The 19,429-nt window shown below is 36.8% G+C and overlaps 1 protein-coding gene across 1 annotated transcript in view; it reads left to right on the forward strand.

The window, feature by feature from the left end:
- The first annotated feature begins 3,964 nt into the window (after positions 1 to 3,964).
- The window catches only part of LOC141573379 (meiosis 1 arrest protein-like), a 31,876-nt gene continuing 16,411 nt past the window's right edge, over positions 3,965 to 19,429 (forward strand). The window contains exons 1-3 of the mRNA XM_074341493.1: positions 3,965 to 4,481; positions 9,552 to 9,737; positions 10,462 to 10,630. Coding sequence (XP_074197594.1) covers positions 4,242 to 4,481; positions 9,552 to 9,737; positions 10,462 to 10,630 — 595 coding nt within the window. The 5' untranslated portion in view covers positions 3,965 to 4,241. The remainder of the gene's footprint in view (positions 4,482 to 9,551; positions 9,738 to 10,461; positions 10,631 to 19,429) is intronic.

Below are 19,429 nucleotides of genomic sequence, written 5' to 3' on the forward strand. Positions count from 1 at the left end.
TCTCTGTCTGGGTACCTGTTTGTCTATGTGACTCTGTGTGTCAGCCTCAAACTCAGCATTACAATGATCTCACGCACTTAGTTTAAAAGTACAGTTAAAAGGTATTTATGATATGTGCTTTCTTGGTAAATATATATTACTCATTGATTTGGATTTCTGGTTCAAGATTACTTCCAATAGGTTAGCATATTCATTTACTTCTTTGCTCAGCTGTACACAGCACACAATTGGAGCTCAGTAAAAAACTGTTGAATGAACAAATGCTGACTTCCACTATCCAAAAACGGAAAGTTTGAAAGGAAATAACTTCACAGATTCATTTTGAGAAACACATCTATCTATGTACTCTTAGATCATTTTTAAAAATCCCAAGTTCCGAAGTGTTTCTGAAAATTATCTTGAATATCTTTCTTTCGGACCTAGGGGAGATCAAAGAAGCTTTTATTTTCCCTGAATTCTTTAGCTAAAAAACAATTGTGCAGAATCATTTCAGTTCCCAGAGGTGGGGTTGTGTTTTTTTTTAATTTAAAAAATATATTCTTGTATGATTGTCCAGTGTTCTTTTTGAAATATTTTTATTGTTAAATATAACATATTAGAGAAAATTTCATAAACTATGAACACGTAGTTTAATAATTATAAAGTGAGTACCCATTGTAACCACAATAAAGATCAAGAAATAGAACATTGCTGACATCCCACAACCTCCCCTTTTGTCCTTTCTAATCATGCCCTCCTTGCTTTTCAGAGAAAATCACTACACTAATTTTTGTCATAATCATCCCCTTGCTCTTGAAAAATAGTTTTAGCATTATGTACACATCCCTAAACAATATAGTTGCTTCTCTTTAAAATCTATGTAGATAGAATCATACTATATATTTCTTTGTGTCTTGCTGCTTTTATTCAATATTCTATTTCTTAGAGCCATCCACATTGCATGTAACTAGTCATTCATTTTCCTCGCTGTGTGAATACAGAATTTATCCATTCTAATGTTGATTGAAATTTGCATTGTTTGCAGTCTAGGGTAATTGTGAACAAGACTATTAATAAATAGTCTTTTTGCTGCTATGATCTGACTTTGTTCATGCATCCTAATACATGTCATTATTCACAGATTAATGATTGTGAACAAAAAGTCCAAAAGAATCTATAGATAAGTTATTATAACTAATAAGACAGTGTAGCAATGTTGTTAAATACAAAATCATTATATAAAAATCAATTTTATTTCTATGCTTTAGCAACAAAACAAAAAATGAAATGTAAAAAGATGCCATTAAGCATTTAAAAAATAGCAGATCTCTAAAAATAAAATTTAGTGAAAGATAAGGAGAGCCTTGGGGAAAATTATAAAACTATATGTTCTTTTAGATTTTCTATATAAATATCATATCATCTGCACGACAGTTTCATTTCTTCTATTGTAACCCCTTTTGTTTTCTTTTTATTTCTTGCCTTATCGCTAACTGCACTACTGTGTAGATTAGAAGTGATGATAGTGGGCTCTTGTCTTGGATGGAAAACTTTCAGCATCACCATTAAAAATGATATTTGCTCTAGACTTTTGTAAACATATTTGATCAGATTATATCTACCATCTCTTCCTAATATATTAAGATTGTTTCTTTATCAGGCATAAATGTTGAGTTTTTCTCCATTTTTGATCATATGATTTTTTAACGTGATGAATTACAGTGACGGTCTCTAAAGCCATGTCAACCTTATGTTCTTGAGATAAACCCAAGTTGGTCATGATGTGTTATTCTTTTTATAATATTGCTGTTTTTCAATTTGCTTATATTTTCTTTAGGATTTTTACATCTCAATTCATAAATGAGACTGTCCTATAATTTTTTACTGTAATACTTTTATCTGATTTTGGTATCAAAGGTTATGCTAAACTAGTAAAAATTAAATGAGTCTTGTGCCCTCTCCTATTTTCTGAAAGAATTTGTTGAAGATTGAAATTCTTGATCTTTGAGAGTAGCATGAAACTCATCAGTGGAATCAAGTAGCCCTACAGATACTTTTGGGGAACATATTTGACTACCAATTAAATGTTTTCAGTGGTTAGAGACTATTTAGGTATTTTAATCTTCTTTTTGATTTAGTATTGGTTAAATATCTTTTTTCTAGCAATTTGTCCATTTTATTAAACTTACTGGTATAAAGCTGTTCATTATGTCCTCTTGTAACCCTTTCCATGTTTGGGCGTCTGTAACGGTGTTCCCGTCTCACTGCTGATGCTTGTTCTGTGTTCCCATTTGTTCTCCTTTCCAAAATCTGAGCCCTGGGGATAAGTGTAAGTAGGCAGTAAACAAAGAAGGCAAGGGTGTCAGAGGTAGAGAAGACAGCATGAGCAAATGCACTGAAATGAATGGTATATTTGGTTTTGTTTCACTGAAAAGCTTGAAGTGAGGAATGGGTCTTGAATGGGTCCTGAAAGGGGAAAATGTGGTTATATTTTCATTTTTAAGAATTACTATGCACCATATATATGTAAATTTAAAAACGTGTGCAGTTATAAAAAAAGAAATGAGCTATCAAGCCATGAAAGACGTGGAAGAAACTTAAAAGACATATTAGTAAATGAAAGAAGCCAGTCTGAAAAGGCGACAAACTGTATGGTTTCAACCAAATGACATTCTGGGAAGGGGACAGCTACAGAAACAATAAAAAGATCATGGTTTCCAGGGATTTGGGGAGAGGGAGGGAGGGAGGGAGGAATAAATAAATGTAGCACAAGGGATTTTTAGGGCAATGAAATTATTCTGCGTGATACTATAGTGGTGGCTATATGTCATTATGCATTTGTCAAAATCCATAGAATGTACAACATCAAGAGTGAACCCTAATGTAAATTATGGACTTCGGTTGATAATAATGTGCCCATGTTGGTTCATCGATTGTACCAAATATGCCACACTGATGAGGGATGTTGAGGCTAAGGGAGTATATATGTGTGGGTGGGGAGTGATACGTGGGAACTCTGTATTTTCTGCTCAGTTCTGCTGTGAACCTGAAACTGCTCTAAAAAATAAAGTCTATTAATAAAAAAAAAAAAAGAATTACTATGTCCCAAATAAACACTGTGCTAAGCTCTGATAAATACAGTTGACAAGACAGGTCCTTCATCCTTGGGAAGCTCACAGTACAGTGGCAGAGGCAGTCTTAGAAACAAATTACAATACAGTACAATAAATGCTAATAAAGATCAGATTCTATAAAGGCAGATAGCTTTCTTTGAGACTGAAATTTGAGTTTTTGATTAGTTCCATTCAACATCTCTAAGCATTCTCAGCCTTACATTATAGGCAAACATCTAGGTCCCTTGGGAGCTGTTGAGATGGGATAGCCTAGACTAAAAATAGACTTACCATGTGACCCAGTAATCCCGCTCCTGGGCATATATCTGGAAGGAACCCTACTTCAAAATGACACCTGCACCTCAGTATTCATAGCAGCACTATGTACAATAGCCAAGACATGGAAACAGCCTAAATGCCTATCAGCAGATGACCGGATAAAGAAGTTGTGGTATATTTATACAATGGAATACTATTCAGCCATTAAAAATGACAACATAATGCCATTTGCAGCAATATGGATGTCCCTGGAGAATGTCATTCTAAGTGAAGTAAGCCAAATATAGAAAGAAAAATACCATATGAGATCGCTTATATGTGCAACCTGAAAAAACAAAAGAAGACAAATGAACTTAAATATAAAACAGAAACAGACTCATAGATATAGAGACATACAGACTTGTGGTTGCCAGTGGGGAGGCGGGTGGGAAGGAATAGACTGGGAGTTTGAGATTTGTAGATACTGAAAGGTATATATAGAATAGATAAACAAGTTTATGCTGTATAGCATAGGGAAATATATTAAAGATCTTGTAGCTCACGGTGAAAAAGAATATGAAAATGAATATATGTATATTCATGTATGACAAAAATTGTGCTGTCCACCAGAAATTGACACAACATTGTAAACTGACTATAACTCAATAAAAAAAAAGAAAGAAAAGTGGGGGGGGGGATGGAATAGCCTAGAGAAGCTTGCATTAGTACCTAGAGAAGCTTTCTAGACTTAGTCACCTAGACCTGTGTTCATTGTTTCAACAGAGTATATAATGTAATTCAGGTTTATGAAAGCCAGCGATTTCTCTTTTCTACCCTGTAGGTGTAGAGAATATCCAGGTGTGGCTACAATTCCACATCTGGTGGGCTGCCATGTATCATGGGCAAACTACTGGCAAAGGGCCCTCTCACTGCATGCAGATTTACCAGCAACCTCCAAGGCTTCTCATCGTGCACATCACTCTCCCATCCTGGGCTGACGTCTGTTCCAACCTCTGTGAGGCTCTGCAGAACTTCTTCTCACTGGCCTGCAGCTTGGTAGGCCCCAGCCGCATGTCCCTCTTCAGCTTATACATGGTACAAAATCAGCATGAGTGCATCCTCCCCTTTGTGGTGAGTATATCTGTATTTGTTCATATTCTCCTGAAAGCAGACGTGAGGTTTCTGGAGCAGCAGTTTCTTGAGAGATTTCTTACAGCAATAACTGTGCCCGTTCCCCATCTCCAATACCCCACAGGCACCACAATGAGAGCCTGATGTCATCCTATATATTGGGGGGGGGATTACTGCAGAAGAGGAACCCCAAAATTACTAATACGGGAGTTTGAATCGGCCACATATTATCCCCTCCACTCCTGAGAGAGTGGAAGAAACCTTGGCATTTACAGTCTTTTGGAATGTAAGGAACTGACCTCTTCCGTCCCCCTTTGAAATGCAAACACAGGGAAATAAATCTCTTAAATTTCTTCAGAGGTCTCTGGCTATTCAATCACCCTTTAATTTCCAAGACTTGTCCTTTAACCCAGTTTGAGATTTTTTTTTCTCTCAGAAAGCCCTAACTGTGCAGCAACATTAAAATATTTTTTCTACAGTTGCACGCAGGACTCAAGTGAAACTCCTCGTAGGGTTTCAGAAAGCAAAGGCTGGGCCGGGGCCCAATGCTTTTGCAAAGCTCCCTCACATGTAGACAGCTGTTGCTTTTCTTCCTCAAACTAATGTAAATCTTCACTCTCCCCCTTTACCACGTTCAGAGTCACAGAGATGGGAAAGACTTCAGAGGTCCTGGTACATCCTCTTCCTGAAGCAGCCTTGCTGCTGGGATAGTCAGAAAGGACTTACAGAGAGCCAGACCTTTGATTCCTACCTAGTGTGCACGTGACCTCCTCCCTCATAGTGTCCATGGAGGCTGTGAGGAGGCCTGGACTCCCCGCACCCCATCCAACATAACAAGGTATCTCTCACCCCCACCTCCTTTTTAAGGTAATGTCGGAGGAGGCAGAGTGGAGGCCATGTGGGGAGTGGCAGTGAGGTAGGCACCTTTTTACCTCCAAGGCAGGGTGATGTCAGTGAAGTTCTAGTGAAAAGCTAGGACTGTTAGGACTTTTTTCCTACTGGAAATCCTGGTGGTAATAAAGCTTCCCTACTCCCAGGGTGTCAATGGGCCCCATATGAAAAACTTGAACTTCCATCCCCACCCAGAAGTAACAGCGTACCCTCCCTCCTGGGATATAATCAGAAGTCAAATAGAGGCACACCCCGACCTGGGCATAATTATGTGGAAACCTTACTTCCCCCTCTGGCACAGTGTTAAACTAGGCCTGCTAAAGCATAAGATTTAAACAAGATCCAGAATCTTATAGCATAATACCCAAAATGTCTAGAATACAATTTAAAAAAAAACACTTATGATTATTAAGAACCAGGAAAATCTCAACTTGAATGAAAAGACAACACAGACACAGATGTTAGAATTACCTGAAAAGGATTTTGAAGCAGCCATCATAAATATGCTCCAGCAAACAGTTATAAACATGCTTAGAACAAATGGAAAAATATAAGGTCTCATCAAAGAAATAGAAGTGTAAAGAAAAACAAAATAGAAATTTTAGAACTGAAAAATTAAAAACAAAAATCTTCCATGGATAGAATCAACTGCACAATGAAATTGACACCTTCTATAGTGGGCAACTTGGTGACAGTATCAAAATTTACACACCCTTTAACCTAGCAAGTCTGCTTTTAGAAATTTATCCTACAGATATGTTTTCATATGTGCAAAAATGATTTAAGGTTATTTGTTTCAGCATTGTTTGCAGTAGCAAAAGATTGGAAGTAACCTGCTATCAATCAAAAGGGAATTGGTTAAATAAACTTACGTTCCATCTCTTCATGGAATACTATGTAGCCATAAAAACCAATGCTTTTTATCTATTGAGTGAAATAATTGCCCAATATACTATGCAAAAAATCAAGAAGAGAGTATCATAATCTCTTCTATTTTGGTAAGAAGAAAGATAAAGTTTACTATTTATGTTTTCTTTCACATAAAGAAATACCTCTGGAAAGATACCTAAGAAACTAGTAATATCGATTGCCTCTAGGAACCTACCAGTTAGCTGAAGAATTAGAATAGAAAGGTGACTTTTTCTACATAACATGTAACCTCTGAATTTTGAATTCTGAATGCTTGCTGAATAAGAGGAGAAAAAATCAGAATGAAAGTTTGAGCAGGGAAGGTATAGCTCAAGTGGTAGAGCACATGCTTAGCATGCACAGGGTCTTGGGTTCAATCCCCAGTACCCCCTCTAAAAATAAGTAAATAAACTGAATTACCTCCCCCCACCAAAAAAATAAATAAAAATAAATTTTTTTTTAAAAAAATGAAATTTTGGAAGCTATAATACAGGTGAAAAGTAATCATTGATTTAACAGTCCCAAGAATGCTAAATCTCAAGTCAATACTGGGGAAACCCAAGGAAGAAAGCAATTTAAACCACCTGGTTCTCAAAAGGCTTAGGATTGGCAAAATCAACTTGTAGAGGTAAGAATGAAGGACGAGCTAAAAGTAGAATGATGTTGAACTTCTGTTTAAAAAGAAACTTGACCTCTAGATCTCTCTTTTCTACTCCAAAAGCAACAGACTTATTCATCACCTTAGATGGAATATCTGAATATGCCCCATACCAATGGACCCCTAGAAATTTCACTGAAGTAGAAGGCTCCTGAATTTTAGTCCAGTTGGTTTCCTACCCTCTGGCATGCAAATGTCTTGCCAGTAAGTCTAAAGTAGTTGCTAAAGTAGTTTGCTCACTAGGTCCAATCACCATGTCATTAATGTAATAGACCAGTGTGATAGCGTATGGAAGGGAGCGGCAATCAAACTCCCTGTGAACTGAATTATGGAGAACTGATATGCCCCTGAGGTAGGACAGTGAGGGTGTATTGCTGGCCTTGAAGCTGAAAGCAAACTGCTTCTGTGGGGTGCTATAGACAGGAATGGAGAAGCATTTTCCAGATCCACAACTGCATACCAGGTACTGGGAGATGTGTTAATTTGCTCAAGCAATGAAGCCACATCTGGTACAGCAACTGCAGTTGGAGTCACCACCTAGTGTAATAATCCACTGTCAGTCTCCAAGATCCTTCTGTCTTCTGCACAGGCCAGATAGGTGAGTTAAAGGGGGGTGTGGTAGAAATCACCACACCTGCATCTCTCAAGTCCTTGATGGTGGTACTGATTTCTGCAATTCCTCCAGGAAGGCACTGTTACTTTTATTATTTTCCCAAGTGGAGGCAGTTCTAGGAGCTTCCACTTGGCCTTTCCCACCGTAATTGCCCTCACTCCACGGGTCAGGAAACCAGTGTGGGGATTCTGCTAGCTGTTAGGTATGTCTATTCCAATTTTGCATTCTAAAACTGAGGAAATGGCCACAGGGTGCATTTGGGGAACAACTGGACCTGATCTAAACCTTCGTTGATTAGATCAGGGGTCTATATCTGACCTCCATTAGCCCCCTACCCTGACTAGTGGGCAATAATGTTTGGGATCTCCTGGAATTAGTGTCAGTTCAGAGCCAGTGTCCCATAGACCCTGCAAGGTCTGATCATTCCCTTTTCCTCGATATATAGTTACCCTGGTAAAAGGCTGTAGGTCCCTTTGGGGAAGGCTGGGAGAAAGACTAACAGCGTAAATTTTTGGTAATGTACTGGGGTCCTTCCCCAAGGGAGCCCCACATCCCCTTCATTCAAGGTTTTCTGGGTCTGTAAGTTGGCTGAAGTCTGGGAACTGATTTAGGTCAACCAGAGCTTTCTAAAATGGGGAACTAATTAAACAAATATTAGATCTCACTTTTTCCTCCGTTTCTCTTAACATGTTTATTTGTATTTTCTGTATCTTTGGCTCTCTGGGCTGTGTTCTATGGTACTTTTTTAGTTTTATTCCCCAGTTCAATAATTGTCTTTTTAGTGGTGTTTAATCTATCAGTTAACCCATTGAAGTTTTTTTAATTGCTATATTTTAATTTCTAGAAATTCTCTTTGATCATTTTCAAATCTTTCTGGTCCTTTTTTGATAGCTTTTTAATTCTTTGTTCATGGTTTTGATACCCTCTTTTATTTCTTTAAACATCTTAAAGATATATATATGTAATATACATATGTTATTCAAATAATGTCAGAAATTTTAACTCGACACTTATTCAAAATACATATATGCTTAGGAAATGTAACATTGATCTAGAGTCTAATTAAATCAGATTACTTACTGAAAGCAAGTTTTTGTGGAGGAGGGTGAGGAGAACCAGGAGGTTTACATGTTGTTTCCTTGACCTGACTGCAGACTAAGCCAAGCATCTCTTCTTTACTGGAGTGACTGATCCTGAGGAGTAGATTAGGTTGGACCTTATCAGTTCTAAAACGATTAACCATTTCTGGCAAAACATCACTCTTGAATAGAGAAGCTCCCAGTGCCTAGACTGACTAAGAAATGAAGATAATGTTTAAGAGCAATGCTGCTAGGGCTCCAATTTGCCTAAACTACCCCAAAGTAAAATTAAGCAGTCACAACTAAATGGAGTGGGGGAGGGTATAGCTCAGTGGTAGAGTGCATGCCTAACATACGTAAGGCCCTGGGTTCAATCCCCAGTACCTCTATCAAAGATAAATAAATAAGACCTAATTACCCCCCAAAAAATGCAAAAAAAATTTTTAATTGTGTTCAAAAAATGTCCCTCTCTAACTTTTGTAATATTCCTTGTTCTTAAGTTTACATTGTCTGATATTAATATAGTGACTCCAGCTTGCTTTTTGTTTGTATTTGCACAGGATATATTTCCCTATTCTTCCACTTTTAACCTGTGTCTTTAAATTAAAAATGAGTTATCCAATTTGAAAAAAACAAAAACTAACAGTCACAACTGAACGTTCCTTTGGGTGAGTAAATATGTAAAACACGTTCTTTCCTTTTTCTAGTAACTCCACATAATCAAAGCCTTTGACTGCAAATTTTCCTTCCTCTGGTCTAGTGCCTAAAACATAATAGGCATTCTGTAGATCTTGGTCAAATAAACAGATTTTCAGGGAGGCAAAAGTACTCCTGAGGAGTAATTGATCATGAAGTTAGACAGTTAATCTGAAACCTAGGTCACTAAAGATTTGCATCTTTGGTTGGTATTTTCTCTGCAGCAAGTGAAAGGGAACTTTGCGAGGCTGCAGGCCTGCATCTCAGAACTCCGCTTATTGCAAAGAGAAGGTTGTTTCAGACCACAAGGCATTTCTCTGCAGCTGGCAGTAGAGGATGGGCTCCAGCAGCTCAAACAGTACAGCAGACACGTGACCACGGGTGCAGCTCTGACCTACACTTCCCTGGAGGTAAGAGATGCTGCCCTCAGGACTCTAAGCCGTCTTCCCATCAGTCCATCTAGATCCTTCATTGTTAGTCATCCTTATCCTGTTCTCTGTTTGATACACATTGAAGGTCATGACAGATACTCCATTGGGTGCATGACTGACTCTGAGTTCTGATAACATCAGGCATCAAACAAATGAGTTTAAAGAATTATGCTTTCATTTGCATCCTTCTTCATCAATTAGAAGTGTCTAAGTACAAAAGAGAATTGCTTATATTTAATACTTGCCTTCCGGAGTTTCGAGTTCAACCTGGATCCTGGTTGAGCAAGGAGAGAAATCTACATGGAGGCACCACCGTGAGAAAACAGCATATAGGATCTCTGATACTTAGTGAGTGGAATTTAAGGACTCTATTTCCTTTGTTTCCTAGTGAAATCAAAGCACTTTAAGCAGGAGAAATACTGCAAGTGATTCATTCAACCCTAAAAATACTAAAATACACTGATGGCCTCTCACTGGTAACTTTCTGGGGTAGGCTCAGCCTGTTTGGAAGGGTCCTGTGATGGTCTGCCCACCAGACCTCTCCCACCAGAATCTGTCAAATGAAATTTGATTTGCAAGTTACGATCAAATCCTCTTCTTTGCCGTAAAGACAATAGCCACTACCACAGATTTCTGCAGGGTTTCTGTCCTTCACTCTGTACATCAGGAAAAGTAGCCATGTGATTCTTTGATTTATTTCCAGATTACTGTTCTGACTTCACAGCCTGGAAAAGAGGTGGTCAAACAATTGGAGGAAGGACTGAAAGATACAGACCTAGTCAGGGTCAGGAGGCTTCAGGTGGTTGAGATCACAAAGGGAGTCCTTGGCTGTATGGACTCAGCATCCCCTGTTGAAGAGCCCAGCAGCGATGGTAAGAATTAAAGGAAAAGGTAAAAAGAATGGCAGAGGTTTTAATGAGCAGTCTTTTACAGGTTAGGAAGATTATTTTCCATGGCATTTTTATGTCATGAAATGAAATGAAGCCAACATACTTCACTGTGGTTCAGACAGGTGTTTCTAGGTGTGAAGTGTTGAATTTTTTAATCATATTTTTAATTTCAGAAACAATGTATGTTCATGTAATATTATAGATATAAAAAAGTAAAAATTCCTTCCTCCTCTAATCACTTTTTTTTATTTAAATATAGTCAGTTGACAATGTTGTGTCAATTTCTGGTGGACAGCACAATGCTTCAGTCATACGTGAATACACATGTATTCATTTTCATATTCTTTTTTACCTTAAGCTACTACAAGATATTGAATATAGTTCCCTGTGCTATAGAGTATAAACTTGTTTATCTATTTTATGTATACCAGTCAGTGTCTGCAAATCTCGAACTCCCAATTTATCCCCTCCCACTCCCTTCTCCCCTGGTAACCATAATTTTGTTTTCTATCTCTGTGAGTCTGTTTGTGTTTTATATATAAGTTCATCTGTGTTTTTTTAATCACTTTTAAGATATTGGGGTATCCCTCTTAATGTCCCATTAGACAGAGAGAGAGATTGAGAGAGCGATAAAGAGATAGAAGTATTTTAACAAGATCATGACATACATAATATTCTATAATCCTCTTTGTATGTTGGACAGCTGTCTGTGTTAGTATCTATAGACCTGTCTCATTTTCTGCTGGCTGCATGATCTTTTTTACTGTGTGGTTGGACCAGTTTCTTTATTTAATTGCTTATTGATGAACAGTTTGGTTTATTACATTTTCTAGTAAAACCAATGCTGTATGAACAGACTTCTCTGTAGGGCTGTCTTCACGGGCTTATGACCAGTGCAGTCACACGGGGCCTTGTATTCAGAAAGGCCCTATACTTAGGATTGAATGCTCTTTGGTTACTTTCTCGGAGTTCTTAATAATTTTATCTTTGAATTTGTGTTTTGTAAGTGAAGTTTGATGGAACAATGGAGCATGTGCCAGAGGATTATAGATTTGGTTTACATGTGCCCCGCCTCCTGTATCTTCCCCACTTCCTCAGAATAGGTTCTCAATCACCAGCTTCCCGGCCCTGAGGTCCCAAGCCTGCCTACCCCCACCCAGTGATCACTGGCACCCAAGTCCCTGCCAATAAATCCTACGTAAGTCATCAATAATCCTACACCTTCTAGAAGAGAAAATACTCAAACTGAGTCTTGAAGAACAAATAGGAACTAACCAACTGGAGGAAGAGGAAAAGGGCACTCAAAAAGGAGACCCAGAGGCATGAGAAAGCCAGATAAATCAACTTTCAGAGACATGCCCATGGTTCCCTATGACAGGAGCCTAGCAGCAAAAGTGAGGCTATAAAGGCAGGCAAGGGTTAGATCAAGAAAGGCCATCTATGCCCTAGTTCTAAGACATTTGGGTTGCATTCTAAAGCAATGGGAATTTATGAAAAGATTTTCATCACGAAGTCAAGTAGACATTCCCAAATTATGGAGTTTTAAAGGTTTCTTATCACTTAGATGTGACATCTAAAAGAAATGATACAAATGAACTTATTTACAAAACAGAAATAGACTCAGACATAGAAAACAAACTTACAGTCACCAACGGAGAAAAGGGAGAGGGGTAAATTTGGAATTTGGGATTAACAGATACACACTACTATATATAAAATAGACAAACTGTATAGCACAGGGAACTATATTCAATGTCTTGTAATAACCTATAATGGAAAAGAATCTGAAAAAGAATACATATGCATAACTGAATCACTTTGCTGCACACCTGAAATGTGAATCAACTATACTTCAATTTTTTTAAACTTTTTAAATAAACTCCTTAAAAATGTAATCAATAAAATAAAGGTTTTAATTTGTCCAACATTCAAGTTACAGATCACTCTCCAGCAGTTCCTTCTGGCCACATTGGCCTTCTCCAAGGTTCTGTACACGTGGAGGTGCCCACTATTCTTATACTATTGAAAACCTCACTCTTCCCTTCACCCCCTAATGATGTCAGGGGTTGGTAACCAACAATGTATTTCCCATCAGATTCTGACATGTGGATTGTTCCAGCATCATGGACCACTGACATTTTTCTGATGGAGGGGGGAGGGTCACCAGCCTTGCTGTTTGGTGTATGAGCTCTGTCACCTACTACATACACACTGCTTTCCTCAAATCAGTCTCCTCACTGACTATCCTTTTGTCTCTGTTCCTCCACTTGTACTCTTTTCCCCTGAATTCTCTCTTCTTTCCTTTGAATTCCTTCCGCTATCCTCTTCCAGCCAAACCCTCCCCATCCTTTAAGCCCTAATTCAGGTTTGTGACTACTGTATTGATTTTCCTCTCCTTAGAACAACCACATCGCTTGTGATCTGCACTGCACAATTTAGTGCTTAATTATATACCATATAGAATTGTTCACCATTGCTTTACTGTGTAATCATTTTGTCTTCTCACCTAAACTGTAAGCTACTTGATATCTTTTCTATCTGCATTGAACATTAGGCATTAAGCCCTGGGATTACGAATTTGTCTTACTCACTTCTGTGTCCCACTGTATCCTAGATTTTCAATAGATATTTGTTGAATGAATTGATGACAGTGATACCTGTAGAGTCTGTTCCTGATCTGTCCAGCATCCCCTTTCTCTAGTAACACCTCTACTTTCCTGGTCCCAGCATGGTCCATAACCCAGGTGAAGCAGTCATAGCTCTCCAGGCCACCAATCAGAGTCCTTCCCAGTGGGTTCTCAAACTGAATCTGTGAGAGAGAGGCTCTTTTTATTTCTCTTTGGCCATGGATAAATCTGGCTGGACTATGTCCTTTTCTCCCTTCAGTGACTGTACCCAGAAAGTACTGTATCTTTAATGGCACAGAGCTCAGAGTACTTTGAGGGTACCTGCTGTCTTTATTTAAAATACTCAGAGGCTAGCACTGTTTATTATTGTATTATTTATTTTTATCTTGGTGGGGGGTTGTAATTAGATTTATTTATTTTTAGAGGAGGTACTGGGGATTGAACCCAGGACCTCGTGTATGCATGTGCTCTACCACTAGAGCTATACCCTTCCCCTCTGAGGCTAGCACTGTTTAGAAGAGCTTTACAATGCAGGAAACCAGCTTTCTATCTTGTGTCCCTGCTAATGATTCTTCCAGGAACTTCCTGTTTGCTTATAAATAATACATTATCCCATAAGTTGCTTGTAGTTCCTCTTTGTGGGTAAAGTGTGTGTATGGTTCATAGTTTGAAATCTTCCCAATTTGCCTCTGCTTTCCTCATGGTTAATTCCTTTATTCCATTAATGTTTTACTTTATCTGGTGTCCTTATCAAGAGATTAGCAAGAGCAACTTTTCTCATTCTCAGAAGGTTGAGGGCTCTGGAAGTTGGTTGCCTGAGCCTAAATCCCATTTCTATTACTTCCTACCTGTGTCATTTCAGAGAAGGTACTTAGCCTGTCTAAGCCGTCTAAGCCTTAGTGATTAATTCCTGCCCCATGCAGTAGTTGTGGGGATTAAATGAGATCATGTATGTTAATTACTTAGTGTATAATAAATACTTAGTGAAAGTTAGCTATCCTTAGTATTGATTTTTTTTTAATTTTTGTGTATGGATGGCTTAATATTTCTGAGATTTGTCATTAATGGCCAGGCCCCAAGTGGACTGTGAGTCACCTGAGGATAAGACTTTTACATCTTTGTGTCACCAGGATATATCATTCTGCTTGGCACATAGTAGATTCTTGAAAGAGTAAATAAATGAATGATTGGAAAAAATCAAATGATTTGTGAGAGATGGTGGTCACTCTCTCTAACATCAACTCAGATAGTTAGGGACATATCTCAAACACCTATAGCTTCCCTTCGTAGCCCATGGATATCATGAATTGATTCAAACACTTCTTGAATCTATTTTTAACTTTTTAACTATGGTGAGATGATCATCAATTAAATAAAAATTGTCTACATGCCACTTTTCAAAGAAAGAAACAGATTACAAGGAAATGTTGATATTACAGATCAGTTTAAAAAGGAATTATGAGAATATGTCCAGCTGGTCTAAATTCTGCCTTCTTTCGTTCAGCCCTGCACAGTGAGAACTAGTTATAAAGATGACTCGGAGACTGCAAGATCCAGAATTGCTGAAGAAAAAGTGAACTTAAAAATTAAGAAGGTAGACTTATCTTTTAGAAAGTTCTTGAACAAGGTCTAAAATGAAAGGATTAACTTTGTTTTTCAATTTTTTAATTGAAGTATAGTCAGTTACAGTGTGTCAATTTCTAGTGTACAGCGTAACATCCCAGTCATACACATATATACATACATTTGTTTTCATATTCTTTTTTCATTAAAGGTTATTACAAGATATTGAATATAGTTCCCTGTGCTCTACAGAAGAAATTTGTTTTTTATCTATTTTTATATATAGTGGCTAACATTTGCAAATCTCAAACTCCCAAGTTTATCCCTTCCCACCCTCTTTCCCCCAGTAGCAAAAAGGTTGTTTACTAAGTCTGCCAAGTCTGTTTCTGTTCTGTAGATGAGTTCATTAGTGTCCTCTTTTTTTCTTTTTCTTTTTTTTCAGATTCCACACATGAATATCATATGATATTTTTCTTTCTCTTTCTGGCTTACTTCACATAGAATGATGATCTCCAGGTCCATCCATGTTGCTGCAAATGGCATTATTTTATTCTTTTTTATCTCTGAGTAGTACTCCATTGTGTAAATATACCGCAACTTCTTTATCCGATCAATCCTAGATGGTTTTACAGTCAAATTCTGTCAAACTTTCAAGGAACAGATCATGCCAGTCTTATACAAACTCTTCTAGACGTTAAAAAAGAAAAAAAGAGAAAAAGAAAAAAGAAAACAACCCCCTCAAGTCATGGTAGAAAACCAGGCAAAAACAATGTAAGGAAAGAAAATGGCAGGCCTGTCCACTCATGAAAATAGATAAAACAATCTAAAATAATCTAGTCATATATAAAAAGAGAATACAGAATTGACCAAATTGGATTTACCTCAGGAATGCAAGGTGATTTTTGCATTAGAAATATATAAACTTAACCATGGAGGTGAAAAAAAAGCCCATACTCTGAAAACTATGAGAAAATATGAGGGAAATTAAGGATGATACAAATAAATGGAAAGATACCCTGTGTTCATGGATTGGAAGAATTAATATTGTTAAAATGTCCCTACTATCCAAAGCAATCTACAGATTTAATGCAACCCCTAAAAGTACCCATGACATTTTTCACAGAACTAGAACAAATAATTTTAAAATTTGTATGGAACTACAAAGACCCTAAATGGCCAAGGCAATCTTGAGAAAAAAGAAAAAAGCTTCAGGTATCTTTCTCCCTAACTTCGGACTATATTATGAAGGTACAGTAATTTAAAAAAAAAAAGTATGGTACTGGCACAAAAACAGATACATAAATCAGTGGAACAGAATAGAGAACCCAGAAATAAACCTATGCACTTAAAGTCAATTAATCTATGATAAAGGAAACAAAAATACACAATGGAGAAAAGACAGTCTCTTCAATAGTGGTGTTGGGAAAACAGCACAGCCATGTATAAAAGAATGAAATTAAAACATTTTTCTCACACTGTATACAAAAATAAACTCAAAATGGATTAACAACTTAATTGTAAGACCAAAAGCCATAAAACTCCTAGAAGAAAATAGAGGCAGAACACCTTTTGACATAAATCATAGCAACATTTTTTTTAGATCTGTCTCCTAAGGCAATGAAAACAAAAGCAAAAATAAACAAACAAGACTTAATTAAACTTAAAAGCTATTGCACAGTGAAAGAAATCATCAGCAAAACAAAAAGACAACCTACTGAATGGGAGAAGATATTTGCAAATGATATGTCTAATAAGGGATCATTATCCAAAATATATAAAGGGCTCACACAACTCAATATCAAAAAAACAAATAATTCTATTAAAAAAGTGGACAGACGACCTGAGTAGACATTTTCCCAAAGAAGACATACAGATGGCCAACAGGCACATAAAAAGATGTTTAACATCACTAATCATCAGGGAAATGCAAATCAAAACCACAGTGAGATTGCACCTCACACCTGTCAGAATGGCTATCATCAAAAAGACAACAAGTAATAAATGTCGGTGAGGATGTGGAGAAAAGGAAACTCTAGTACACTGTTGGTGGGAATATAAATTGGTTCAGCCATTATGGAAACAGGATGGAAGTTCCTAAAAAAATTGAAAATAGACCTACCATATGATCCAGTAGTTCCACTCCTGAGTATATATCTGAAGAAAACGAAGACACTATAATTTGAAAAGATAGTGCACCCCAATGTTAGTAACAGCATTATTTACAACAGCCAAGATACGGAAGCAACTTAAGTGTCCATCAATAGATGAGTAGATAAAGGCGATGTAGTGTATGAAAATACAATGGAATATTACTCAGCCATAAAAAAGAATGAAATTTTGCCATTTGCACATAAGGCATGGACCTGAAGGGTATTATGCTTAGTGGAGTAAGTCAGACAAAGACAAATCCTGTATGTTATCATTTATGAGGAGAATCTAAAAAATAAAATGAATGAATATAATAAAACAGAAATAGACTCACAGATGCAAAGAACAAACTAGTGGTTATCAGTGGGTAGAGGGCTTGGGGGAGGGGCAAGATAGGGGAAAGGAAAGTTTGTAAAAGTTACAAACTACTATGTATAAAATAAATAAGATAAGCACGGAATATAACCAATATTTTATAATAAAGTTAAATGGCATATAATCTATAAAAATACTGAATCACTATATTGTGCACCTGAAACTAATGTAACATCATAAATCAACTATAATAAAAAAAGAGATGTATAACTTACCACATCAACAGATCAAAAGATAAAAATCATATTACCTTAATAAATACAGAAAAACATACGATAAAATGAACATCCATTCATATTTAAAAGAAAAATCTTAGTAAGCTAGGAATAGAAAATAACTTCCATAACTTGGCAAAATGTTTCAACCAAAAACCTACAATACGATTTTTACTGGTGGAATGTTAGAAAGATTGCCTTCAAAAGTCAGGAATAAGACACGTATATCCCATCACCACTTTGGTTCAACATAGTTGTTCTAGTCTAATAGTTAAGAAAAATACTTAAGGGTATGAAGATTGGAAAGAAAGAAGCAAGACTGTCTTTATTTGAAACATATTTGATTGGCTACATTAATAACCAAAAGAGTCTATGGAAAAATTATTACAATTAGTAAGAATTTAACAAGGTGGCTGGATATAAGATCAAGATACAAAAGTCAATAGCATTTCTATAATTAGAAAGAAACTCTTAGAAAATTCAATTTTTAAAGAAATACCTTTTACATACCCTCCTCCAAAAAAAGAAAAAGAAAAACATTTAGGGAGGGAGGGTATAGCTCAGCTATAGGGTGTGTGCTTAACATGCACGAGGTCCTGGGTTCAATTCCCCAGTACCTCCATTTAAATAAATAAGCCTAATTACCACCCCCCCAAAAAACCAAAGAAATACCTTTTATAATAACAAAAAGTAGAGCATTTAGAAATAAATCTTAACAAAAGATGCATAGAATAGTTATTGGGAAAAGTTTAAAATTTTACTGATGTACTTTAAAGAAGATATAATTAAATGGAGCATGTTAATGGAGAGAAACATTCAAAATCAGAAAGAGTCCATTCTTCCCAAAATGATCTATCAAATGCAATTTCAATCAAAATGCTATCAGAGTTTTTTTGATGAACTTAACAAGCTGATCCTAATGTATATAATAGAGGCTAAGATATATATTAAGGCTAAGGTTTGCCCTATCAGATATTAAGGTGATTATAAGGCTATTCTAATTAAGATAGTATTATATTGACACAGAGGTAGATTGTCCAGTCTAGGACAGCTGAGAGAGACCAGGGACAAACAGACATGTTACATGAAAACTTGATGTGCGGCTGAGCCAACATGGCAGAGCAGTGGGAAAGGATGGATCTAGTCAGTAACTCATACTGGAACTACCAGTATTCCACGTGAGAAAAATGATATTTGATCCCTGCTGCATGCCATTTACAAAAATACATTTTAAATGGTTTAAGGACTTAAATATAAAAGCTAAAACTTTAAAACTTTTACAAGAAAATATAGGAGAAAATTTTTATCACCAAAGGTAGAGAGGAGAAGGAATAAAGTTTGCTAAGCATAAAACAAAAGATTGATAAGTATGAATACTTTAAAATTAAGAATTTCTGGGGCAGTCTACCCAAGCAATAGAAATAAAAGCAAGAATAAACAAATGGGACCTAATTAAACTTACAAGCTTCCTCACAGCAAAGGAAACCATAAGTAAAACAAAACAACAACCTACGGAATGGGAGAAAATTTTTGCAAATGAAACTGACAAAGGCTTGATCTCCAGAATATATAAGCAGCTCATACAACTTAATAAGAAGAAAACAAACAACCCAATCCCAAAATGGGCAGAAGACCTAAACAAGCAATTCTCCAAGGAAAAAATACAAATGATCGATAGGCACATGAAAAAAATGCTCAATATCACTAATTATCAGAGAAATGCAAATCAAAACTACAATGAGGTATCACCTCACACCAGTCAGAATGGCCACCATTCAAAAGTCCACAAATGACAAATTCTGGAGAGGCTGTGGAGAAAAGGGAACCCTCCTTCACTGCTGGTGGGAATGCAG

This window comes from Camelus bactrianus, chromosome 15, assembly GCF_048773025.1.
Source record: "Camelus bactrianus isolate YW-2024 breed Bactrian camel chromosome 15, ASM4877302v1, whole genome shotgun sequence".
NCBI lineage: Eukaryota > Metazoa > Chordata > Mammalia > Artiodactyla > Camelidae > Camelus > Camelus bactrianus.